The sequence below is a fragment of the Diospyros lotus genome, chromosome 1, assembly GCF_014633365.1.
Source record: "Diospyros lotus cultivar Yz01 chromosome 1, ASM1463336v1, whole genome shotgun sequence".
NCBI lineage: Eukaryota > Viridiplantae > Streptophyta > Magnoliopsida > Ericales > Ebenaceae > Diospyros > Diospyros lotus.
Genome location: NC_068338.1, coordinates 10,532,020 through 10,553,546, shown reverse-complemented (window position 1 = coordinate 10,553,546; position 21,527 = coordinate 10,532,020). Strand labels below are relative to the sequence as shown.

The following is a 21,527-nucleotide window of genomic DNA, read 5'->3' as shown; positions in this document are numbered from 1 at the left end:
GTGTTGCTATTTTTTTATCTTATTTTTTTTGTGGTTTGTATCTATTATATCAGTTGTTAGTTTAGTCAACTTCTGCCAAATGTTACTGGAGTTATTTATGTAAACATCTTAATTCAGTTCAACTACTTAAATAATCTTAAACAATTTAAAAAAATTCTAAAATATTTTAAATATTAACCTATTTAATTCAGTTCATCATCTAAAATAATAATCTTAAAAATTTCAAAATTCCAATATTATTTTGTTAGAAGTAATATAATTAATATGTTAAATAATCTAAAAATACTTAAAATTAATTTTAAATTAGTCCATGTGGAAAACATTTTAATTAATACCCACCAAATTGAATAACTTAGAGTTGTCCGTTTTCTTTCTTTTCCATTTTCAGACCCAATGCCTTAAAACAATAAAGTTTCCAATTCAACATATGACCAATCCAATATCTTCCAATCATTAAACAATGAAATTGTAAATACCATAGCATAGAGGCATATCAATTAGTCAAAATAGATAAAAGTTGCATCACATTTAACAGCAAAAGCATAAAAAAAAACACCCAACAAAGTACGATAATAATGATGACAGACAACTTGAAGATACCTAGAATAACCAACTATAATAGAACCTTAAGTGCTTAAATATTAATGGTCTATTTGCTTGAGAACATTCTTAATTTGTTTATATTTAGTCCTTTTCAACTTTCACGAACTTGTGAAGCTTATTGCTTGACAACTACGTGGACAAACCCCTGTTCTCGTTTGGAACACTGATACTCACATCATCACACGTAGAGGGATGAGTACGCTTCGCTGGAGTCTTTATCGGCGTGCTAACCTCATTGTCTGAAATAAACCCTTGTAAAATAATTCGAGAAATAACACTGATTAGAACTTTGAGAATGGAACCCATATAATTGACAAAACCTACACATTGCTAGCATTTCAAGACAAATAGTACCTTGGAATCAGCATCAATAGTGTTTTCCAGTTTTGACAGCACACTATAAGAAATTTAGGATATTGTGATGGATTAAATTTTGTCACGAAAAATATCTTTTTTGTGACAAAATTGTGACAAAATCGAATTTTCTCATGAAAAATTCAAAAAGTAAGTAAAGTTGTGACAAACAATATTTTGACATAATATTTTGTCATAATATAGTGATGTAGATAATTTATAATGGCAAAATAATTTTGTCACAAAATTTTATCACATCAAGTTGGAAATTTGGCGCCAATTCAACTTACATAATATGACAAAATAACTTTGTCACAATATTTAATTATATAATCTGTAATTACAAAATTTTTTAGTCACAATAAGTAATAATTTTTATAACAAAAATAGTTTGTCACAACATAGTATTATAAAAATAAATATGACAAAAATATGTACGTCACAAGAAATTCAATTTTTTGTGACAAAAATAATTTTAATGACAAAAATAATTTTATTAAATTTAATTTTTCATAAAAATACATCATATTAGGCATAAAAAATAATAATCTAGTGACAAAACAAATTCAAAATATTTTGTCAAAATAAAAAAACAAAAGACATGTAGTGACAAAAATATTTTGTTATAATATTTTGCCATAAAATATTTAGCCCCAATATTAATTTTGATGAATTCAATTTTTTCATAAAAATACGTCCTATTAGAGATAATAAAATAATAATTTAGTGACAAAATAAAAAATTTCAAAATATTATCACAATAAAAAAACAAAAGACATGAAGTAACAAAAATATCTTGTTATATATTTTGTCACAATGGGGCCAATATTAATTAAATATCTTGACAAATATATTTTGTCAAATACAATTTTAGTTACTATATTTTATCATAATATATATATATACACATATCAATCCATCTCAACCCTTATTAGTTAAAAATGTTTAAAAATTTTAATCAACCCCCTAAATAGAAGAAGGGTTAATTTAAATATTTTATTATAAATTTTTACATGTCATGTTTTGTTGGTGTAAATTAATTTTAACTAGACATATGTTATTCTGTTATTTGATCATTGATTAAAAAATCACAATCACATAAACATTTATCAATTGCCAGTCTAACCAAATGAGACGAATTAAACTTGACGACGACAAATCAAATCAATATATATCATGATAAATTAATTAATTCAATTTGATTGATTGCCCGACAAAACTAGTTAGGGAAAAAGATCTTAGATAATGAAATGATAGTAAGTAAATATTTTATTTATGAATATTGAACATAAATTTATTATTTCACATCAAAGTTAAATGATCACAATAAAAATCTATGCTATAAAATAATGTGGTCTCCTAAAACACCATCTTTTGTAAACCCAATATATGATTAAATGATAGAGAATAAAATCTTATTATGTTACAACATGATATCTTGACTTCCAAACATCCATTCTTTCTTTTACAACTATACACTGTTTTGTTTCTCATATCTGGCATTTAATCATTGACCTTTTCTTAAATTGTTAATTTTTCTGTTTGTATGCATATACAAACCCATATAGATATGGCCAAAAAAAAAATAATAATAAGAAAGAACAACCCCTCTCACAGAATGATTTTCTATATGGCGATAATATTTTATCAAGGATTTGCTAAGCTTACAATGATCAGATTGTGATTGTGATTATGATTATGATTGTATATCCCTGTAAAGTTTCGATTATCAATTTGTGATTATGAAATACATCTCCAAGATGTTTCAAAGATTCAAACGGATAAGTATTGCATATTTTAAATATATAAGCATTAAAGAATAACAGCACTAGACTCACCAAGTTTATGAGATCCTGAATCCGAATTATTTTCTAATCAAGGACTTACTCAAAGGCATTACTCTGTAGGATCTTTTTGCCTAGATTTATAACTTCTATGAGAACTTCCTTCCACCTCTTCACTCTGTCCATCCATTCCTTTTTTCTTTCATCAGTTTTCGCGTTAGCTTCCTTTTCATGTCTAGCAAATGCTTCTCCAAAGGTCCCAGTCTGGTTCATGACATGGGCTGGATCCGCATCATAGAAAATAGCCAAAACAACCTGCCCAGATGTCCTCTTTCACACCAGAATATTCACAAGTTCGTCAAGGCACCATCCTAAATAAGCATAGTTTTTTAAGAAAACAATTACGGAAATGCTTGATTGTCGTATTGCTCTCTTAAGCTCTGACTCAATATCTTCTCCTTTCTCAATTTCATCGTCATCTCTAAAGGAGTGTATTCCTGCTTGCTCCAAGGCTGTATGGAGGTGATCAATAAAAGTCTTGCGGATGTCTTTGCCTCTAAAACTCAAGAACACATGATAAGCACATTGAGACATGGAAAAAGAGGCAGCCTAATCTGTAGTAGCAGCCATCAAACAAAGCTTTAAGAGGGTCAAGAGATGAATGAATAAGAGAAATTTGTGTAGTGTATGAGGAAAACTAAGTACTTGCAGACATGTCAAAATAGAGAGACAATTTCTCAAAATAATCCAAGTCAACTCAATGCAATAGGGAAAAGGATAACAAGATAGTCCAAGGCAAATTCTTTCACAATTGCACCAGTCTAACTGCAAGTGGACTCAATTTTTTCTTTTCTCCATTGAGTCTGCTACTGTCACAAATTGTATATCCAAATGATCAAGAATGAACTAGCATACCCAAATGATCTATGAAGATCAAAAAGCTATCCAACCCATGAGCAAAAATCCAAACGGACAAAACAACATGCCAAATGAATTAGGCAAGAACAACCCAATTCAAAATCGAATCAAACAGAATAGTTTACCAATTGAACATAACAGTAAAAAAATCTCCACTATAAACCAAAATGCAATTTGCAAAGAAAATAAGCTAACAACTACCGTCCGCATAGCACATCTGAATAATCGACGACTGCACAACCGAACCACCAATAGCAACCCGTGCTATTGCTGAAGACTGAAAATCTAGCATCCACCTCTGCTTAAAACTTAAACAACCTCTTGTGATCATTCGATAATTTTGCAAACTTTTATTCTTCAGTACTAGATATGATCAAAACATAAATTGATCTTGTGATCTCTTCTTGAAAAATTATCCTATAAAAAAATTAATTAATAAAAATAAGTGAGATTGTACATAATAATTAATAATAAACATCATATATAATTGTGATCTTAATAATGTATGAATTAAAATTGTCAAATTATATGTAACACAGTATTAAAACTTACCGTCATCTTCATCTTCATCATCTTCACTACCACCCTGATCTTCTTTATCATCAACATCATCATCACAACAGTCAATAATAGTATCATCTTCTTCATTGTAATCTTCTTCGTCACTACAACTATCATCAGTTTCATTTCTTGTTTGGACCAATTTCTTATTTGGAACAACAATGCTAGCATCAATTTCATCTGGAAACACATCTTCTCGAAGCAATGATCCTATATTTTCTGCATCTATTTGTTCAACCTCAATAACATCATTTACCTCATATTGTTGATATGGTTCATCATTCAAAATTAACCTTTCACCTGGTTCTACATTTTCTGGAACATCATATACATTTCTAGGACATACTTTCTGCACAATTTTCCAACTGCTTTCATTTTTCGTGTCACCAATATAAAACACTTGTTCTGCTTGTGTGGCTAGCACATAGGGATCATTGACATACCATTTTTGACTCATATTAACACTCACTAGTTGACCATATGTCTTCATTCCGTTTCTTTTATCTCCTACATTCCACCAATCACATTTAAACAAAAAAACACGATTCCCATAACAATACTCAAGCTCAATGATATCCACCAAGACACTATAAAAATCAATTTCTTCTGAATTATGTTCTCCTTTTACCATAATACCACTATTTTGTGTACGACGATACTTATCACGCTCAATCGTGTGAAATCTAATTCCATTAACTATTATACCACTATATTTTGCAACACGAATATCAGGACCCAGTCCTAATGCATATAATTGATCTTGTGATCCAACTGAGCCATTTATATTTAAGTGTGCCACCTGTAAAACAAATCAAACAAATTATCCAATGTAAAGTTTTTTTTAATATTAATAATATATGCTTAATAAAAAAAGCATAACATACGTACATGTTGCTTAAACCAAGATGGAAATTCATTTTCATGTCTTTCTTGCACATCAATCAAGCTTTGCCTTTGAACTTCTTCCTTATGTAAACTGTATGTATAGCAACAAATAAAATACTATTATGAAACAATAATATTTATATAAATGATCTATTAATATTAATCTTATAACAAAAAAAATAGACTTACTTTAAATAAAATTCTATCTCTTTGCAAGTATTAAGTATATACCACTGAATTTTCTTGAAATCAGATGAGGATAACACATGATACACAGGGGCTCCTAAAGCTCTTGCCTTTTGTGTGAAAATTGAAAGTCCGTTACCTATCTCCAGTTGAGGTCCATCATAATTCCTTTCCAGCCGATTGTGCTTAGTTTCAACTCCACGAAAGTACATTGAACAAAAATGAAGACATTCTTTGTTAATATATGCTTCAGCAATGGAACCTTCTGGATGAGCTTTGTTTCGTACAAATTCTTTCAAAGTACAGAGATACCTATTTACAACCATAATGTAATAAAAATAACGAATAATATAACATAGACAACAATACACATATACATGTTTATTGTTGTTCATGAAGTGCATCTAACAATAATAAATTGAAATGATGTTCCAATACCTTTCAATAAAGTACATCCATCGATAATGAACCGGTCCACCTAATTCAACTTCACGTGGTAGATGAATTGGTAAATGTACCATAATCACAAAAAATGATGGAGGATTTGTCATCTCAAGCTTGCATAATATTAAAATGATGTCGGTTTGTAACTTTTTCAACATAGCTCTATCCAAAGTTTTTGAACACAGATCCTTAAAGAAAGAACTCAACTCTGACAATACAATATATAAATCCTTTTTTAAATAACCAAGTGTTGTAGCTGCAAGTAACCGCTATAAGAATACATGATAATCATGACTTTTCATACCCGAAATTTTTCCATCATTAACATTTATGCATCGAGCTAGATTTGATGCATATCTATCTGGTAATTTAATTGAATGTAACCATTCACAAAACTTTTTCCTTTCTATCACTGACAAAGTGTAACATGCAGACGGCATAAGAAACTTGTCACCATCTCGTTGCAAATGCAACTCTTTTCTTATACCCATTGCTTCCAAATCCATACCGAGTCTTAAAATTGTCCTTAGTCTTCCCATTAGTATTCATCAATGTTCCCAAAATATTTTCATATATATTTTTTTCTATATGCATTACATCCAAATTATGTCGTAAGTTTAATGTTTTCCAATAAGGCAATTCAAAAAATATACTTTTTTTTGTCCAATTTAGCTCTTGTTTAGCACATTTACGTTTTCCTGTATTAGATTGCTTTCCAAATCTCACATCTAGAACATGAGCAAATTGTCTTAATATATCATTTCCAGATAATTCTTCTGGTTCTGACTGATACTCTGCCTTACCATTAAATCTTTTTTACTTTTTCTCCATGGATGTTGTTTATCCAAGTATCTACGATGACCCATGTAACATTGTTTTTTCCCATTCTTTAAAGTAAGCGAGCATGTCCACTCATTGCAAATAGGACAAGCTAACTTTCCCTTTGTACTCCACCCAGATAACATTCAGTATGCAGAAAAATCATTTATGGTCCATAACAATGCAGCATGCAATTGAAACTTATCACCGGAATATGCGTCATATGTTTCAACTCCCTCTTCCCATAATTCTTTCAACTCCTCTATTAATGGCTGCAAATATACATCAATATCATTTCCAGGAGAATCCTTACCAGGGATAAGTATGGATAAAAATATAAACGGCTCTTTCATACATTTCCAAGGTGGCAAATTATAGGGAAATAAAATAACTGGCCACATGGAGTAATTAGTGCTCATATTGCCAAATGGGTTAAATCCATCACTAGAAAGGCCTAGCCGCACATTGCGAGGATCTTGAGCAAACCAACTATATAACTTATCAAAATCTTTCCATTCCTTAGCATCAACTGGGTGCCTAATTGTATCATCATCAACACATTTTTCTCTATGCCATCTCATTTCTTATGCAATTTCTTTGGACATGAATAATCTTTGGAGTCTAGGTTTCAAAGGAAAATATCTAACCACCTTTTGAGCAATCTTCTTACGTTTACCCTTACCAAACTTCCATCTAGAAGCTTTACAAGCTGGATTAGGACATTGATCAAGATGTTCATACTCCTTCCAATATAATATGCAATTATTCACACATGCATCTATTTTCATATAGCTAAGGCCAAGATCACGCATTAATTTCTTGATCTCATAATAAGAGTTTGGAAGTGTTTCACCTTCTGGAAGAGCATCCTTGAACAACTCTAGATTTAGACTAAAAGACTTGTTATTGCAATTAGTTATTGCCTTATTATACAACATCTTGATAAGAAAAGATAACTTCGAGTACTTCTTGCAACCAGGATAAAGTTCACATTCAACATCATTCAATAGTCTAGTAAATTTCTCAACTTCTCTTTTAAACATACATGTGCCATGGGTATTAGAAATTTCCTCTACATCACCTTCCATAAGGTTTCCTCTATGCATGTCATTCAACATTCTTTGAACATCATTATCCTGATCATGAACTTGATCATCAAAATGACTTCCATCATATCAATCACCACATTGATTAACATTATCTAATTGAAAAGGCTCACCATGATGTATCCATTGAGTATAGTTTCCAACATCCCATAAAGAAAAATATCTTGTTTGACTTATGTTAAACTTTTCAGGATACAATTGTTACAATTTTGGCATGGGCATCGGATCCTACCAATGGAGTCAACATGATATTTTGCAACATCTAAGAAATGTCGAACCCCTTGAATGTATGCAGGGCAAAATTTATTCTTCAGTTTTATCCAACTTTTGTCCATCAAGTTACCCTAATATTAAAGAAAAAAAAAAGAGTGAAAACTAAGAAATTCAATAACTCATAAAAATATTACAGATATATAGTACACTCAACTACCAAGACAAAACTGGTTTGCCTCAGATTCCTCTGTAATAAAATGCAAACATAACAATATTAATTCCAATAAATAAATTTAATACTTTATAGTCACTGAGAAGGAGAAAGGAATAAATTAAAAGGCCCAACTCCACAAATAAAGACAAATATATTATAGCCTATGAACAACATATCCTTGTGTTTGAAACTAAATGCTTTTCTCCATCTAGATTATGGCTTAGACTTTTCTTATTAGCTGATTAACTCCTCTGAATTTGGGAACAATCATAAATGCACTTTGGATATCTAAACAGTTCCATAACAGTTGAGAAAGATTTGGTTTTTTGGTCCAAAAAAAGTGTTTATGTAGCAAAAAAAAGTCATAATTTATGTTTCTATTGATATAGTTGCTGTTAGTATAGTTTTGTGGCTTATGTTTATGCTTTCTTATCTTTTTAGTTTCTTCTAATATAATTGCTGGATATTTAGTTTTTACTTTTTCCTCTTGTGCTATTTCATTAGTTGTTTTATAGGTTGTAAAAGGTTACTTTTTCCACGTCTATCATCCTTGTTTTGAAGCGACAAAGGTCATTTTGCAATGGAGTTCTTAACCTACAGTAAAATTTGTATATATACATACATGATACATAGTATCTTCTAGATTGCATGTCCATACATCTGCTTCATATATTGAGAATACTTTTCAAATTTTCTCTATTTTGTTGCTTTGCTCATATTAATTTAGAGAGGGAGCAAGCAGGAGGCAAGGTCAATTCTTATATTAAAGGTGATTGCTAGTTTGCCTATGATTGAGTAGAGGGACAAACGGTATTACACCTATTTGTTGGATGATCTCCAGTTGATCATTTAAGTGTCTTATGTGATGAGTTTAGGCTTTTGCTTTAAAGAATATGTGGGGATCAACTTATTTGAGAAGGGCAGGGAATTTATAAACCAAGTTCTTCTTAATTGCCTGTGACTTGAGATGAGAGTTGCTATTTGATTTTCATTTTCATTGGGTAATTGCAACCTCAATTATAGGTTTATGCATTATTCAGATTGATGTTGCTATTTCTTTTTAATTTTCATTTTCATTCAGTAATCACAGCCTCAATTATAGGTTTATGCATTATTCGGATTGATGTTGCATAGGTAATAGGTATAATCAGAAAGTTCTTGGGCTGTTCCTTTTCCAAGATGTTTTGCATAATCAACAAGTATTGGCATGTGTTACTATAATGATTGTTTTCTTATTGTCATTTGGTGTCTTTACTTGAAGTTAAGGATGTGTTGGCTGTTGAAGAATGTGTGAGGAGTCAGAGCATTGCCCATAAGAAGCTCAATCCCTTAATTTGCCCACATAAATTTAACTTTTAATGTTTGTATGGATATTAATATTATCATTATTCGTATTAGTCCTTTCAATATTGTTGTCGTTGATGAATAAAACGGGAAATGATAGATCAGGAAATTGAAAAGGAAGCTTGGAAAGAAGTATTGAGTTATTAAATGAAACGGGTAGTTAGCATGGGATCAGTAGCTAAATCAAACAGTTTTGCATCCTAAACCTTGCACAACATAAAGATGGAGATTATTGGTGTTAATATGAGGTAAACACTGCCAATTGGCGCTGCCACCACTGCCGATCGTTTTTCGATGATCAAAGGCAACCAAACGACACCCTTACCCCATCGACCAACATACCCGAAAACCAGCAAAATCCAATGGTCGGATATTTGTAGATCTATGTTTAAACCCTCGCATATACGTGTATATATATATCATGGATATATACTGAAATAAAGTATGCAGATGAAACTGAAAGACTTACCTACTTGTAGATCGGGGCTACTTTCACGGTGAGAACGTGGTCGGATCGACGATCGGATAGTTGGATTTTGCAAAAATTGGTTGTTTACAAAGGGGTTATTGAGAGAGAATCCTGAGACAACAAGCCAAATTGGTGGGGGAGTTCCTTTGTCGACACCGTCCCCCTCCCCCACTCCATTCATCCCCTCCCCCCACGTGGGCGTCTGTCTAAATTCCTGATAAGGGCCTATTACCCAACTTTGTAATCTATATACATGCAGTTGCTTAAGTAATTGAGTTGTTCAAAATTGATACATTGAGCTACAAATTAATTTTTAAAAAAGACATATACTAGTATTTTTAATATTACCTCCACCCCATATAATTTATGTATATCTCTCTCTCTGTTTTCCTCCCCTGCCCCTCCCACCTCGCCCACTTTCTCTATCTTTGTAATCTCTATATATATAATTCATATATTTTTCTTTCTCTCTTCTTACTTTTTCTTCACCTCCTCAATTTTTGATGAATTGCATTCCTAGCTGCATCCCTGGCACATGTCAAGCTGCCAAATTCCTAATTATTATTTTTAGCTAATTGAGTTATTTAAAATTAATCTATTGAGCAACAGATCAATTTTTAAAAGATATAAATACTAGTATTTTTAATATTAAATTATTCTTTATTTCTTTTTATCTCAAGAAAATAGTTGGCAATTTTGATGCTAATGATACTAATAATTGTTAGCAACAATGAAAAATAATAAAGAGCAAAATTATGATATGCCCCTGTCAAATTAAAGTTTTGTTTATGTCAATGGATTCAATTAATAAATAAAGGGAGGGAGGGTGGGTGGATAAATAAAATACCTCATAGTTTTTCTTTTATTTTTTTTTCTTATTTATACCTTGTAATATAGTTTAATTTAATAGATCGATACATTAGAAATTTCACCTTGATAGTCGATAAATAATTTTATTATGGATGACTTACATATTTTTGTTTTATCATATAATAGATTTAATTGTTATGGCACCTGGTCAGAAAAAAACAGTTATTTTGAAATCAAAGTCCACTACTGTATCGTTAAATGTTCCTGTTACACGTGTGCAATCCAAATCCAATACTTTACCATCAAAGATTTCTAGTACACAAATACAATCCACTATTTTGCCACCTAATTCCAAGAAGAGCGTCGCTTTGCCAACCATGGTTCATACTGCACAACTTGGAGAAAAAGATTCAACACCACCAAGAATAAATGATGATATTTCACCATGCACTTTGAATAAAATTGGGAGCTCATCAATTTCTCCAAATGACACGGCGAGAATTGAGTCAACAATTGATGGAGGTTAGTTATTTATTTATATTTTTTTTTGCTTTCCAATTAATTATTTATCTATTGATTGTATTTCCATTTTATTAATTATAATTTTAGTTTAGTTTGATAAACTTAGCTGATTTGTATGATGTGGTTAAATTACAGCTGGTAATACAAAGAAAAGAGGCTAGGGAATAACTAGGGGATTTGAGGTTAAAAAGCGGATGAAGGAGGGTAAAAAGATTGGAGGAGTTATTATTAAAAAATCAATGCATCTACCAATTGGACCTGCTGAAAAGATATTTAAAATGGAGATAGGAGTTGTCACTCGATTGTTGGCACCATTAAGAGTGTTTTATTGGAAAAAAATGACAGACGCTCTTAAGAAGCCCCTCTTCTCAAAAATTGAGGTGAGATATATTTATAATTTTTTATTTTCTTAGAAGAACTTTTATGTGTTAATTAAATTTTATAATATACAAATTACTTATTTTGAGCTAAATATTTGTAGAGTGAGTTTGATATTGACTTGAGTGATCCACATACAAAAAACGTAGTGGATAAGATTATGGCTAGGCGTTTTACAATTTACAGATACCAATGCCACATGCATTATAAGAAATTTGCTACCCCGGAAGAAGCGCGTTCAAATCATGTCAATCACATGGAATTGGATGATTGGAAAGCTTTATGTACTCATTTTGAAGAGGAAAAATTCAAGGTAATCTTTTATTTCTAATAAATTTAGATACAATAAATAAATTTTCTCAATTTTTTTCATTTGTGATTTAATTGTTCATAATACTTTTTTTCCCTCTTATTATTTTATATTGTATAAATTTGTAGGCTCAAAGTGCATCAAATACAAATAATCGAGCGAAGATGCAAGTTTCACACACGTCAGGCTCAAAGTCTTACTGCCAATGCATGTATGAAATGGTATGTTTAATTAGTTATAAGTTGAAGTATAGTTCTTTAAACTATTTTATACTTCATATTTTTTAAAATATTTTGATATGTATAATTTTTTTTTTACCAATTTTAAATATAGGAACCTATTGAGGAAAATTTAGAAGAGATTTTAGAAGAAAATCAAGAAGACAAAGTTGATCAACCTATTGAAGTAAAGCTTTATTTTGAGACACATCGTAAAAGTGATGGTACTTGGACTCATCCACAAGCTCAAGAAAACTATGTAAGTTTATTTTATTGATTTTTAATGATATATTATTTTAACTATTAATTTATATAAATTTTTAGGCTTGAATTAACTTCTATTTTTATTTTTATAGGAGCAAATGAATGCTCTTTGGGTCAAAGCAATGGAGGATGGTACTGAAATGACTGGGCGCCAGATTCTCGAAAAGGTTTTGAAGCCAAAATCTAGATATATTCGTAGACTTGGTTATGGGGTGAAACCAAGTAAATCTAGAGAATTGGAGCTAGAAGCTCTTTTAGAAACTGAAAAGATTGAATCTGAAAAGCGAAATACTGAATTAAAAGAGCAAATACAAAGCCAACAAATCAAAATAAGCAGCTTACAAGAATCTTATGATCAACTGAAATTTTTGATTGATGAGTTAAGGCGTGAACGAAGTGGTGAAATGAATACATCTGCTTCTTTTCATGAAGGTAAATATATAATTTAATTATTAATTAAGTACTTTATTCAATTCAAATTCATTTAATTTTCATTTATTCTAATGATTTTCTTTTTGGTAGATTGAAATTATGGAACAACAAGATGAATTATGGAGCAACAAGTAGATGAAGATCAATGATGCTCGGTGTCAAGTAACTTTATTTAATTTTTATATTTCAAGAGTGAAAGTAGTATTTTTTTGAAGTATTGTTTTTATTTTAGAAACAATAACTTTCCATATATGAAGTTTTTTTTATTTGTATTGTTGATTTTATTTATTATATTTAGCATTGTTGACTTTATTATATTTCAAGCTTTTTTAAATTTTTTATTTAATATAAAGATGAATAATATCTGTCTTAAAAATAATTCCATCAATATGACTTTTATTACAAAAAATAATTTAAATAAAAAAAAATTGTCACTGCTTGTTATTATTATAGTTACGACAAATGGAATTTTTTTTGTCACAATTAGATTATTGAAACATAATTTTATATTTTCAAATTTCGACAAAAAATCACATTTTTCAAAAAGTTCGCAACTTTTACCATTTTTTGACCCAAAAAAATCACTTTTTATAATTATTGATATAAATAATTTTGTCACCATTGAGAATATGACAAAACAATATTTGTCACCCTTTAATAATGTTGATGAAAATATTTTTCTTGCTATTTATGATTTTGGAAAAAAATAATTTCATCAATGTTAATATTTTCTTACAAAAATAATTTATCACTTTTATGAATTATTGACATAAATATTTTTCTCACTATTTGGACATTGAGAATATGATGAAAATATTTTTCACCCTTTGATAATTCTGACAAAAATATTTTTGTCACAATTTTTGATTTTGTGACAAAATAATTTCATTAGCATTATTGTTTTCTTACTAAAGAAATTCGTCATTTATGTGAATTATTGACACAAATATTTTTGTCATTATTGGGACATTGAGAATATGACAAAAATATTTGTCACCCTTTTATAATTTTGACAAAAATATTTTTGTCACATTTTTTGATTTTATGAAATACAATTTCACTAATATTAATATTTTCTTACTAAAACAATTTGTCACCTCAAGTAATTACTAACAAATATATTTTTGTCACTATTGGGACATTGAAAAAAAATATTTTTTCACTATTGAATAATTTTGAGAAATATATTTTTTCACTATTTCTATTATATCAAAAAAATATTTGTCACAATACTAGATAACTGACAAAATTAATCTTATCACATTAAAAATTATGTCAAATAAGTTTTGTCACTATTTAAATTGTGACAAAATAGTTTTCAATTTTATGACAAAATAATTTCATTAGTATTAATATTTTCTTATTAAAGAAATTTGTCACTTGTGTGAATTATTGACAAAAGTATTTTTGTCACTATTGGGACATTGAGAATATGAAAAAAATATTTATCACCCTTTCATAATTTTGGGAAAAAAAATTGTCACATTTTTAATTTTATGGAAAACAATTTCGTCAATATTAATATTTTCTTACAAAAAAAAAAAATTGTCACCTATACTAATTACTGACACAAATATTTTTGTCACTATTAGGACATTAACAAAAATATTTTATCACTATTGAATAATTTTGAGAAAATTATTTTGTCACTATTTCCATTTTATCAAAAAAATATTTATCACAATATTAAATAATTGACAAAATTAATTTTATCACATTAAAAATTTTGTCACTATTTAAATTGTGACAAAGTACTTTTTGTCACAAGATACATTTTGTTACGATAAAACATATGATTTTTATCTAAAATTTGGATTTATTGTGACTAAATAGTACCTATTGTGACAAAAAAATTTCTTTTACAACAAAATAATTTGTCATAATAAGTTGGTTTAAGTGACAAAATATTTTTTGTCATAATAGAACTGTTGATATTGTGACAAAATGCAATTTTGTCACGATATACTTATTAAGACAAGCTTGTTGTTATTAACATGATGACAAACATTTTCATCACAATAAGTATGTTATGACAAATTTCATAGTTATTGTGACAAAATATTTTATCACAAGAACCCTAATTTCTTGTAGGTGGCAAGTCGGGTTCCTGTTAACGTTACACACAATCAAACAATCATTTAGGGGTGATCATGTGCATTTTAAGAAACATAATAAATTATGTGAACTATAGGTAACCTGATTCTTAGTATAATCATTTATCTGATATTTCGTGATTAGGTCATTGTCATCAGTAAGTCTTATCACGGTGTACAAATCATCAGTTCGGGATAAATTCTGATCTCTTATCTGAAACTTGAACAATAGCCTCCTATTCACCAAAGTCTCTACCTTACCCTGGACAGTAATCCTCAGCACCATCCTATGAGAATCAAATTCAGGCAAATTAATGTAAACATTAATTATAATTCGATAAAGGAAAATATTTTGAAGATAAAATATATCTCTCACCCATGCCAAACAATCCCTTAGCTCGCTGGTAGATTTCCCAATCAGTTGTAGGCACTCACGATCCCACAAAAGAAAACTTGCACTTTTCATTCCATCAACAACCCTAACCCGTATCTTAAACCTAAGATTGCCTAACGTGTCGAACCTTTCACACTTCTCGCAATAAAAGCGGTTTCCATTTTCTTTAACTTTTTTTACACATTTCTTACAACTTAGATACCACCAACCTCAATCCAATTCAACATCAATAATTGTACAAACTACCCAATAGCTACCAGCCTGCGGTTCGATGCGTTGTTAGATAGTTATAATTTGTGTAGTGTTAAATATACATGCCTAACATAGTGAAATTACCTCAGTAGACTCAAGCAATTATTCAATTGTTTTGACTTCACACATTCCACTCTCTAAATCATCAGTTATAGAGTATGTAATCGAAGAAGAAATTTGACTAATCCTCTGTGAGAAACACTCTACACTGTTCAACAACCTAAAGTTTTATAACAACATTGGTTATATATGATAATGAAGCACGATAAATGAATGAATTATAACAATAGCTTTGAAAAGCCCATACTTGTCACGGAAATCCTCAACCTCAAAAACTGGAGCGTTGGCAAACACCTTCGTTATGTAATATGTACTTGTAATCCTAACTTCTCCTAATATTTTAAATTAAGTCATCACTCTACCGTGCCATGCATTTAATAGTCTAAACAGTCAAAATTTAGAAATAAGGAATTAGCAGATATACCCTTAAAAACCTTTGTGCGACACATCTGAAGTAAAAGAATAATAGGTTCATCCTTATTAGATTTAAGGTGAGAGTTTACCAAATCAGTGTGATCACCCCAGAGGGTATATGGAAGACGATTTTTCCTAATTAAGGAAAATTTGTTTACAAAAATACATAAATAAACGCTAAATATAGATGAAATGTAAGAATTTTCGTACTCCAAATCATCTATCATGACATCAATTGAATTGGTAACATACGCAGATGATGCGTGGAGTCGAGCACTATCCTTAGCTACAATTTCCCCTATCAAATCTATTTTTTTACAAAAAAATAACAATAATAAATCAATGAACCACAAGGTTAAACAATGTAAAGGTAAAAAAGAAAAAAAAAACGTTAAAATTAAAACGTACCAAAGAGCCGTGTTTCATCCACGTTTTCCTCACTCAATATATCATTAAATGCTCTGAAAGTGAATATAGTAGCAAGAAAGGTTATATCGTGCACCTCAATTACTTGTGTTGTTTTTGTAAAATTCAACTTGTATGAGTGCAACGTAGTCTTGAATTTCATGGTGTTTTGAACAACAACAAAGTTCCGCATGACATAGACTACATTTTCACGAATCTTATCTGTGAAAGAACTTATAAGATAATTTCTTATACTCGCATGCATCCTTGTGCCCTGTGAACACAAATAATCGTTATTTCTATGATAAATGTTTGAACAACAACAGTCTTAAAAATCATAATTGATATACACGACATTTGTCTAATTCAGATGTGTAAATTGTAGGGGAAAATGAATAATAATATCAATTTAAATAGTAGATAAAAAACTGCGTAAGGAGTGATTCAAAAGAACTACTTAAACTAACAAAGATATAATAGGCTCACATTCTGCCAATAAGAGCAAATATATATATATATATCATTGTAATAATAATAATTGCAACTCGTATATAGTTTTCATGTATGCACGACACTAAGAAAATTGCAGATATCAGGGTTGTCTGATATATATATATGGTTTGACACTAATACTTTACCAAATTGCCTACAGTGTAAGTTTTTTATATTTATTGCTTCTGATTTGTTTTTTTAAATTATGTCTTGCAGATTATACATTTTTGCTCATCCTATATATTTTATCAATCATTGGCAGATTATACATTTTTGCTCATCCTCTACATTTTGCTTCTAATTTGTTTATTTTTTTGCTCATCCTCACTACATTACTCACTGTTTATAAGGGATATTTTTTTTGTTTTTACTCACTGGCAGTGAATAATCCCTAGCTTAGTTTGTTACTTACTCACTGCCTTACAAAAATATTGTATGCTTACTCACTGTCATACGGCCCTGCCTTTCTTCACCGTTTGTAAGAGATTTTTATTTTATTTTTTCTCTATATAAACAAATTAATGTTTAGTACCATTTGTTCATGTATTAGTGGTTTTGGGATTGTTTTAGGGTGTTTAGTGGTCATTTTGAGTGTTTTTGGTGGTTTTTTGGCTCTTTTCGTTCGTTCTCGGCCAAGTTGACTCATCCAGGAGGTCAAGTCGACTCGAACGAAGTTGACTCAATTTTGGGCAAGTCGACTCGGATTTTTACCGAGTCGACTCGACCGCAACTTTGACTACTCTACACATGCTTCGCTTTTTCGACCATAAATTTTGACGTAGAACTCGGAATTGCTATCCGTTTAAAGAGTCATAAAATAGACTTCGAGGGATTTAATTTGATATATAATATGATATATTTTGGTTATGGTTTGAGTGGTTTAAGGCTTTCCTAAGTCTATATTACCCATAACGGTCAGGTTTTGGGAAGTTGTTACATTATGCTTTTGGTTGGCATGTCCGTGGAACTCCCTTATCTTGTGTGATGCATTGATATCATTATCTTAGTGCCTCTTATTATTATTTTGGCGCGGCGGCTAAGTTCCGCAAGTGTGAGACGGGATATCCGAATGAGCGCCTAGCGCGGGTGAGGTGGCCATAAACCCGACAGGTGATGCTCCTGCCACTGTGGTGGTTGATGGATTTGATATATATGTATGCATTCTTGTCATGGATGAGGAGGCCTAGAGGGCCATTGTGGCGCATGTATTTTCTATTATTATTATAACAAATTGCATGAGCATGAGTTGGTGACTTTTTATGCTATAAGTCACATATGGAAAGAAATGGGTTTTTATGCCATTATTCAAATTGGGCTAATGTCACTCTATGAGTTGCATGTGTGCCTTGTTGCTAAGTAAGGAGATACCAATTATTGAGGTATTAATGATGTAGAAGGCATGATTAAACGTTTTGTTCTAAATGTTGGGTAGTGGTCTTCCATTGATTCCTATCCTATGCATGCCTTCAGGCAGTGATTGTATCATCATCTCCTTTTGCTATATTATGCTTGCTGAGCCTTGTGGTTCACTTGTTTGCTTGTTGTCATTCTAGGTAAGGGAAAATCTATAGCAGAAGGGGAGTCTAGTGGGGCTTGAAGTGGATTTTAGTCGTGTACAGAGATCTCCCCCGACCTAAAACTTTTTGGGGCTTGCGAGGAGGATCGGTGTTGAAAATTATTTCCTTTTGCATGTTTATGAACCCTTATATATTTTGAGAATTGTATGGCTTGTAAGCCTAAAGAAATGTTGTAAGAATGGTTAACGCTCATGTTAGAAGTGAGCTTGTTTATTATATGAAGTTTTGGTTATGTATGCTTCTGTATTCCATTTTGAAAGGACTCTCTTTCAAATGTCCTGTGCTAGCAGGTATATCAAAAGCGAGCCCTGACAGTTTGGTATCAGAGCAGAGGTTGGGATAAGAATGGAGTCTCTGTACACATAGGCAAGTTAGGTAGAGTTAGGACTTAGTTAATAGTCCAAGAGAGATAAATATCGAGATGGTGTTCTAAGATAAGATGATTTGTTTATGCGGGAATGAGTGGACGTCGAGGTAGACCACCCACCCGAGCCCGAGGTAATAGGCCTATTCCTGACCCTACTCCTGCTCCGCCACCAGCACATGTTACTTCGGGGGAGCCCACCCCTGAATGGCGTCAGGAGATAACTGAGTTGAGAGGTGTAGTAACAAGTATGATGAGGCAATTCGAGGCCTTTATGGCTAACCAAAGAGGGCTAGGGCAGGCTCCACCAGAGGCTGAAGGTGAACCAGCCCACAATGAAGGCAATGCAGGGCAGACTTCAAACCCGGTGACTCAGGGAGTGGATGTTCAAGAGGTTGAGGGTGGTGCGGGGACTCAGTTGTTGAAGAATTTCATGGCTCTTAGACCCCCAGAATTCCATGGAGGACCTGATCCATTGGCGGCAGAAAATTGGATAGAGTCTATTGAGAAGCACTTATTGGCTATGGAGTGTAGTGATACCCAGAAAGTCAGATTGGCTACATTCCTCCTGAGGGGAGATGCTACGAGATGGTGGGCGACATCTCGTCAGAGATTTGTTGCCAAACAGCCAACATGGGTGGAATTTCAGGAGCTATTTAATGGGAACTTTTTCCCAGTGTGGGTCCGTGAGCAGAAAACCTACGAGTTCATGGAGATGATGCAAGGGAACAAGTCTATAGCGCAGTACGAGGCGGAGTTCCTTTCCTTAGCCAGATTTGCTCCTGACTTAATGTCTACTGAAGAGAAGAAAGCGGCAAAATTTCACAGAGTGTTGAATGTGGAAATCAGATATGTGATAGGTGGTGCCATATTTTCAGATTATGCCACGGTGGTTCAGAGAGCTTATACCTTTGAAAGGGAAAGAAGCGAGTTAAGAGCAGCGCGATCAGCTTCCCAAGGGACAGGTTCATCTCAGGGGCATAAGAATGATAAGAAGAGAAAATGGGGGGCAAACTCAACAAAGACTGCAGCAGAAGCTTCACCTTGTAAAACTTATGGGAAGAGGCACAAAGAGCCGTGTCATTTTACCAAAGTTGTATGTTACCTTTGTGGACAACTAGGGCATATTCAAAGGAATTGTCCCCAGAGTCAAGGTGCGACAGTTTCCAGAGATGTGGTGTGTTATCGATGCGGTCGGAAGGGCCATATAGCCAACACTTGTACCTCCTAGCAATAGCAACAGTATGGAGGTCAGCGACCTCAGAAGACAGGACAGAGGCCAACAGCGCCCTAGATTCAGGGGATGGCTCCACTTTTGGTGTTACCGCAAGCACAACACCCAACAGCTATTGATAAGCCTCATGTTCAGGGGCGAGTGTTTACTTTAACTCAAGTTGAGGCCAAGAAGGGAAACGACAATATCCAAGGTATTCTCACTCTGTATGAGATTGATGTGCATGCCTTATTCGATACAGGGTCTACAAATTCTTTTATTACACCTCGAGTTGCATGCCATATACCAGTCCTGAAAGTATCACTATCGTACTATTTGATTGTGACCACGCCCAGGAATACAGAGTTGGTGGGTAGTGAGATTTGTAGAGATTGCAAGATTAAGGTGCATGATAGGGAGCTGCCAGGTGATCTAGTGGTGTTAGATATAAAGGATTTTGACCTTATATTGGGCATGGATTGGTTATCCAGACATCATGCTAAGGTTGATTGTTATGGGAAGGTGATTCATTTTGAATTACCTCAGCAGGCGACCATTGTGTATAGGGGCATCAAACCAATGAGCTCAACTCCCATGATTTCGGTAATGAAGGCGGAGAAGCTAGTGCATCATAGTTATGAGGCGTACTTGGCCTTTGTGACGACAGGCAAGGAGAATAGGATGGAATTATCAAAAATTCCAATGGTTCGGGATTTTCCCAATGTGTTTCCGGATGAGTTGTCGGGATTGCCACCTCCAAGGGAGGTTGACTTCACCATTGAGTTAGTACCGAGGATGCAGCCTATTTCTAAGGCACCTTACAGGATGGCCCCGAATGAACTGAATGAGCTGAAAGTGCAATTGCAAGAGTTAATTGAGAAGGGATTCATTCGCCCGAATGCCTCCCCTTAGGGTGCTCTAGTGTTGTTTATGAGAAAGAAGGACGGCTCCATGAGATTATGTATCTATTATAGGCAGTTGAATTAGGCGACATTGAAGAATAAGTACCCTCTACCTCATGTTGATGATTTATCAGATCAACTTCGAGGAGCTTCAGTATTTTCAAAGATAGATTTGAAGTCAGAGTATCACCAACTGAGGGTCAGGGAAGAGGATGTGCAGAAGACAGCTTTTCACACCCGGTATGGACATTACGAGTTTGTAGTGATACCATTCGGGTTGACGAATGCCGCTACAGTTTTTATGGATTTGATGAACAGTGTTTTCAGGGAATACTTAGACAGTTTCATCATTGTGTTTATCGATGACATACTGATATACTTGCCAAGTTTGGAGGAGCATGAAGCTCATCTTTGAATAGCACTGCAAAAGCTTATAGAGAAGCAATTATATGCAAAGCTAAGCAAGTGTGATTTTTGGGGGAAGCAAGTCGGTTTTCTTGGACATGTGGTGTCCGAAAAAGGGATTG

General features: G+C 32.4%; 2 protein-coding genes across 2 annotated transcripts; both read left to right on the top strand.

Moving 5' to 3' along the window:
- Positions 1-11,422: 11,422 nt before the first annotated feature.
- Positions 11,423-13,036, top strand: LOC127792491 (uncharacterized). The gene is made up of 6 exons (XM_052322991.1): positions 11,423-11,612; positions 11,714-11,923; positions 12,049-12,141; positions 12,254-12,397; positions 12,495-12,834; positions 12,925-13,036. The coding sequence occupies exons 1-6, from the start codon at positions 11,427-11,429 to the stop codon at positions 12,927-12,929; spliced, it is 978 nt and encodes a 325-aa protein (XP_052178951.1). The 5' UTR covers positions 11,423-11,426; the 3' UTR covers positions 12,930-13,036.
- Positions 13,037-20,188: 7,152 nt separating this feature from the next.
- LOC127801065 (uncharacterized) lies at positions 20,189-21,010 on the top strand. Its single transcript, XM_052335926.1, has one exon. It carries the CDS (start codon positions 20,189-20,191, stop codon positions 21,008-21,010), a length of 822 nt encoding a protein of 273 aa, XP_052191886.1.
- Positions 21,011-21,527: the final 517 nt, after the last annotated feature.

What these genes read in the sequence shown, in the direction of transcription:
- LOC127792491 (XM_052322991.1), top strand. Translation starts at nt 11,427, where the DNA reads ATGAAGGAGGGTAAAAAGATTGGAGGAGTTATTATTAAAAAATCAATG. An exon ending in CCCTCTTCTCAAAAATTGAG is followed by an intron (nt 11,613 to 11,713) that starts GTGAGATATATT and finishes AAATATTTGTAG; the next exon opens with AGTGAGTTTGATATTGACTT. An exon ending in GCCAATGCATGTATGAAATG is followed by an intron (nt 12,142 to 12,253) that starts GTATGTTTAATT and finishes TTTTAAATATAG; the next exon opens with GAACCTATTGAGGAAAATTT.
- LOC127801065 (XM_052335926.1), top strand. Translation starts at nt 20,189, where the DNA reads ATGGCTCCACTTTTGGTGTTACCGCAAGCACAACACCCAACAGCTATT.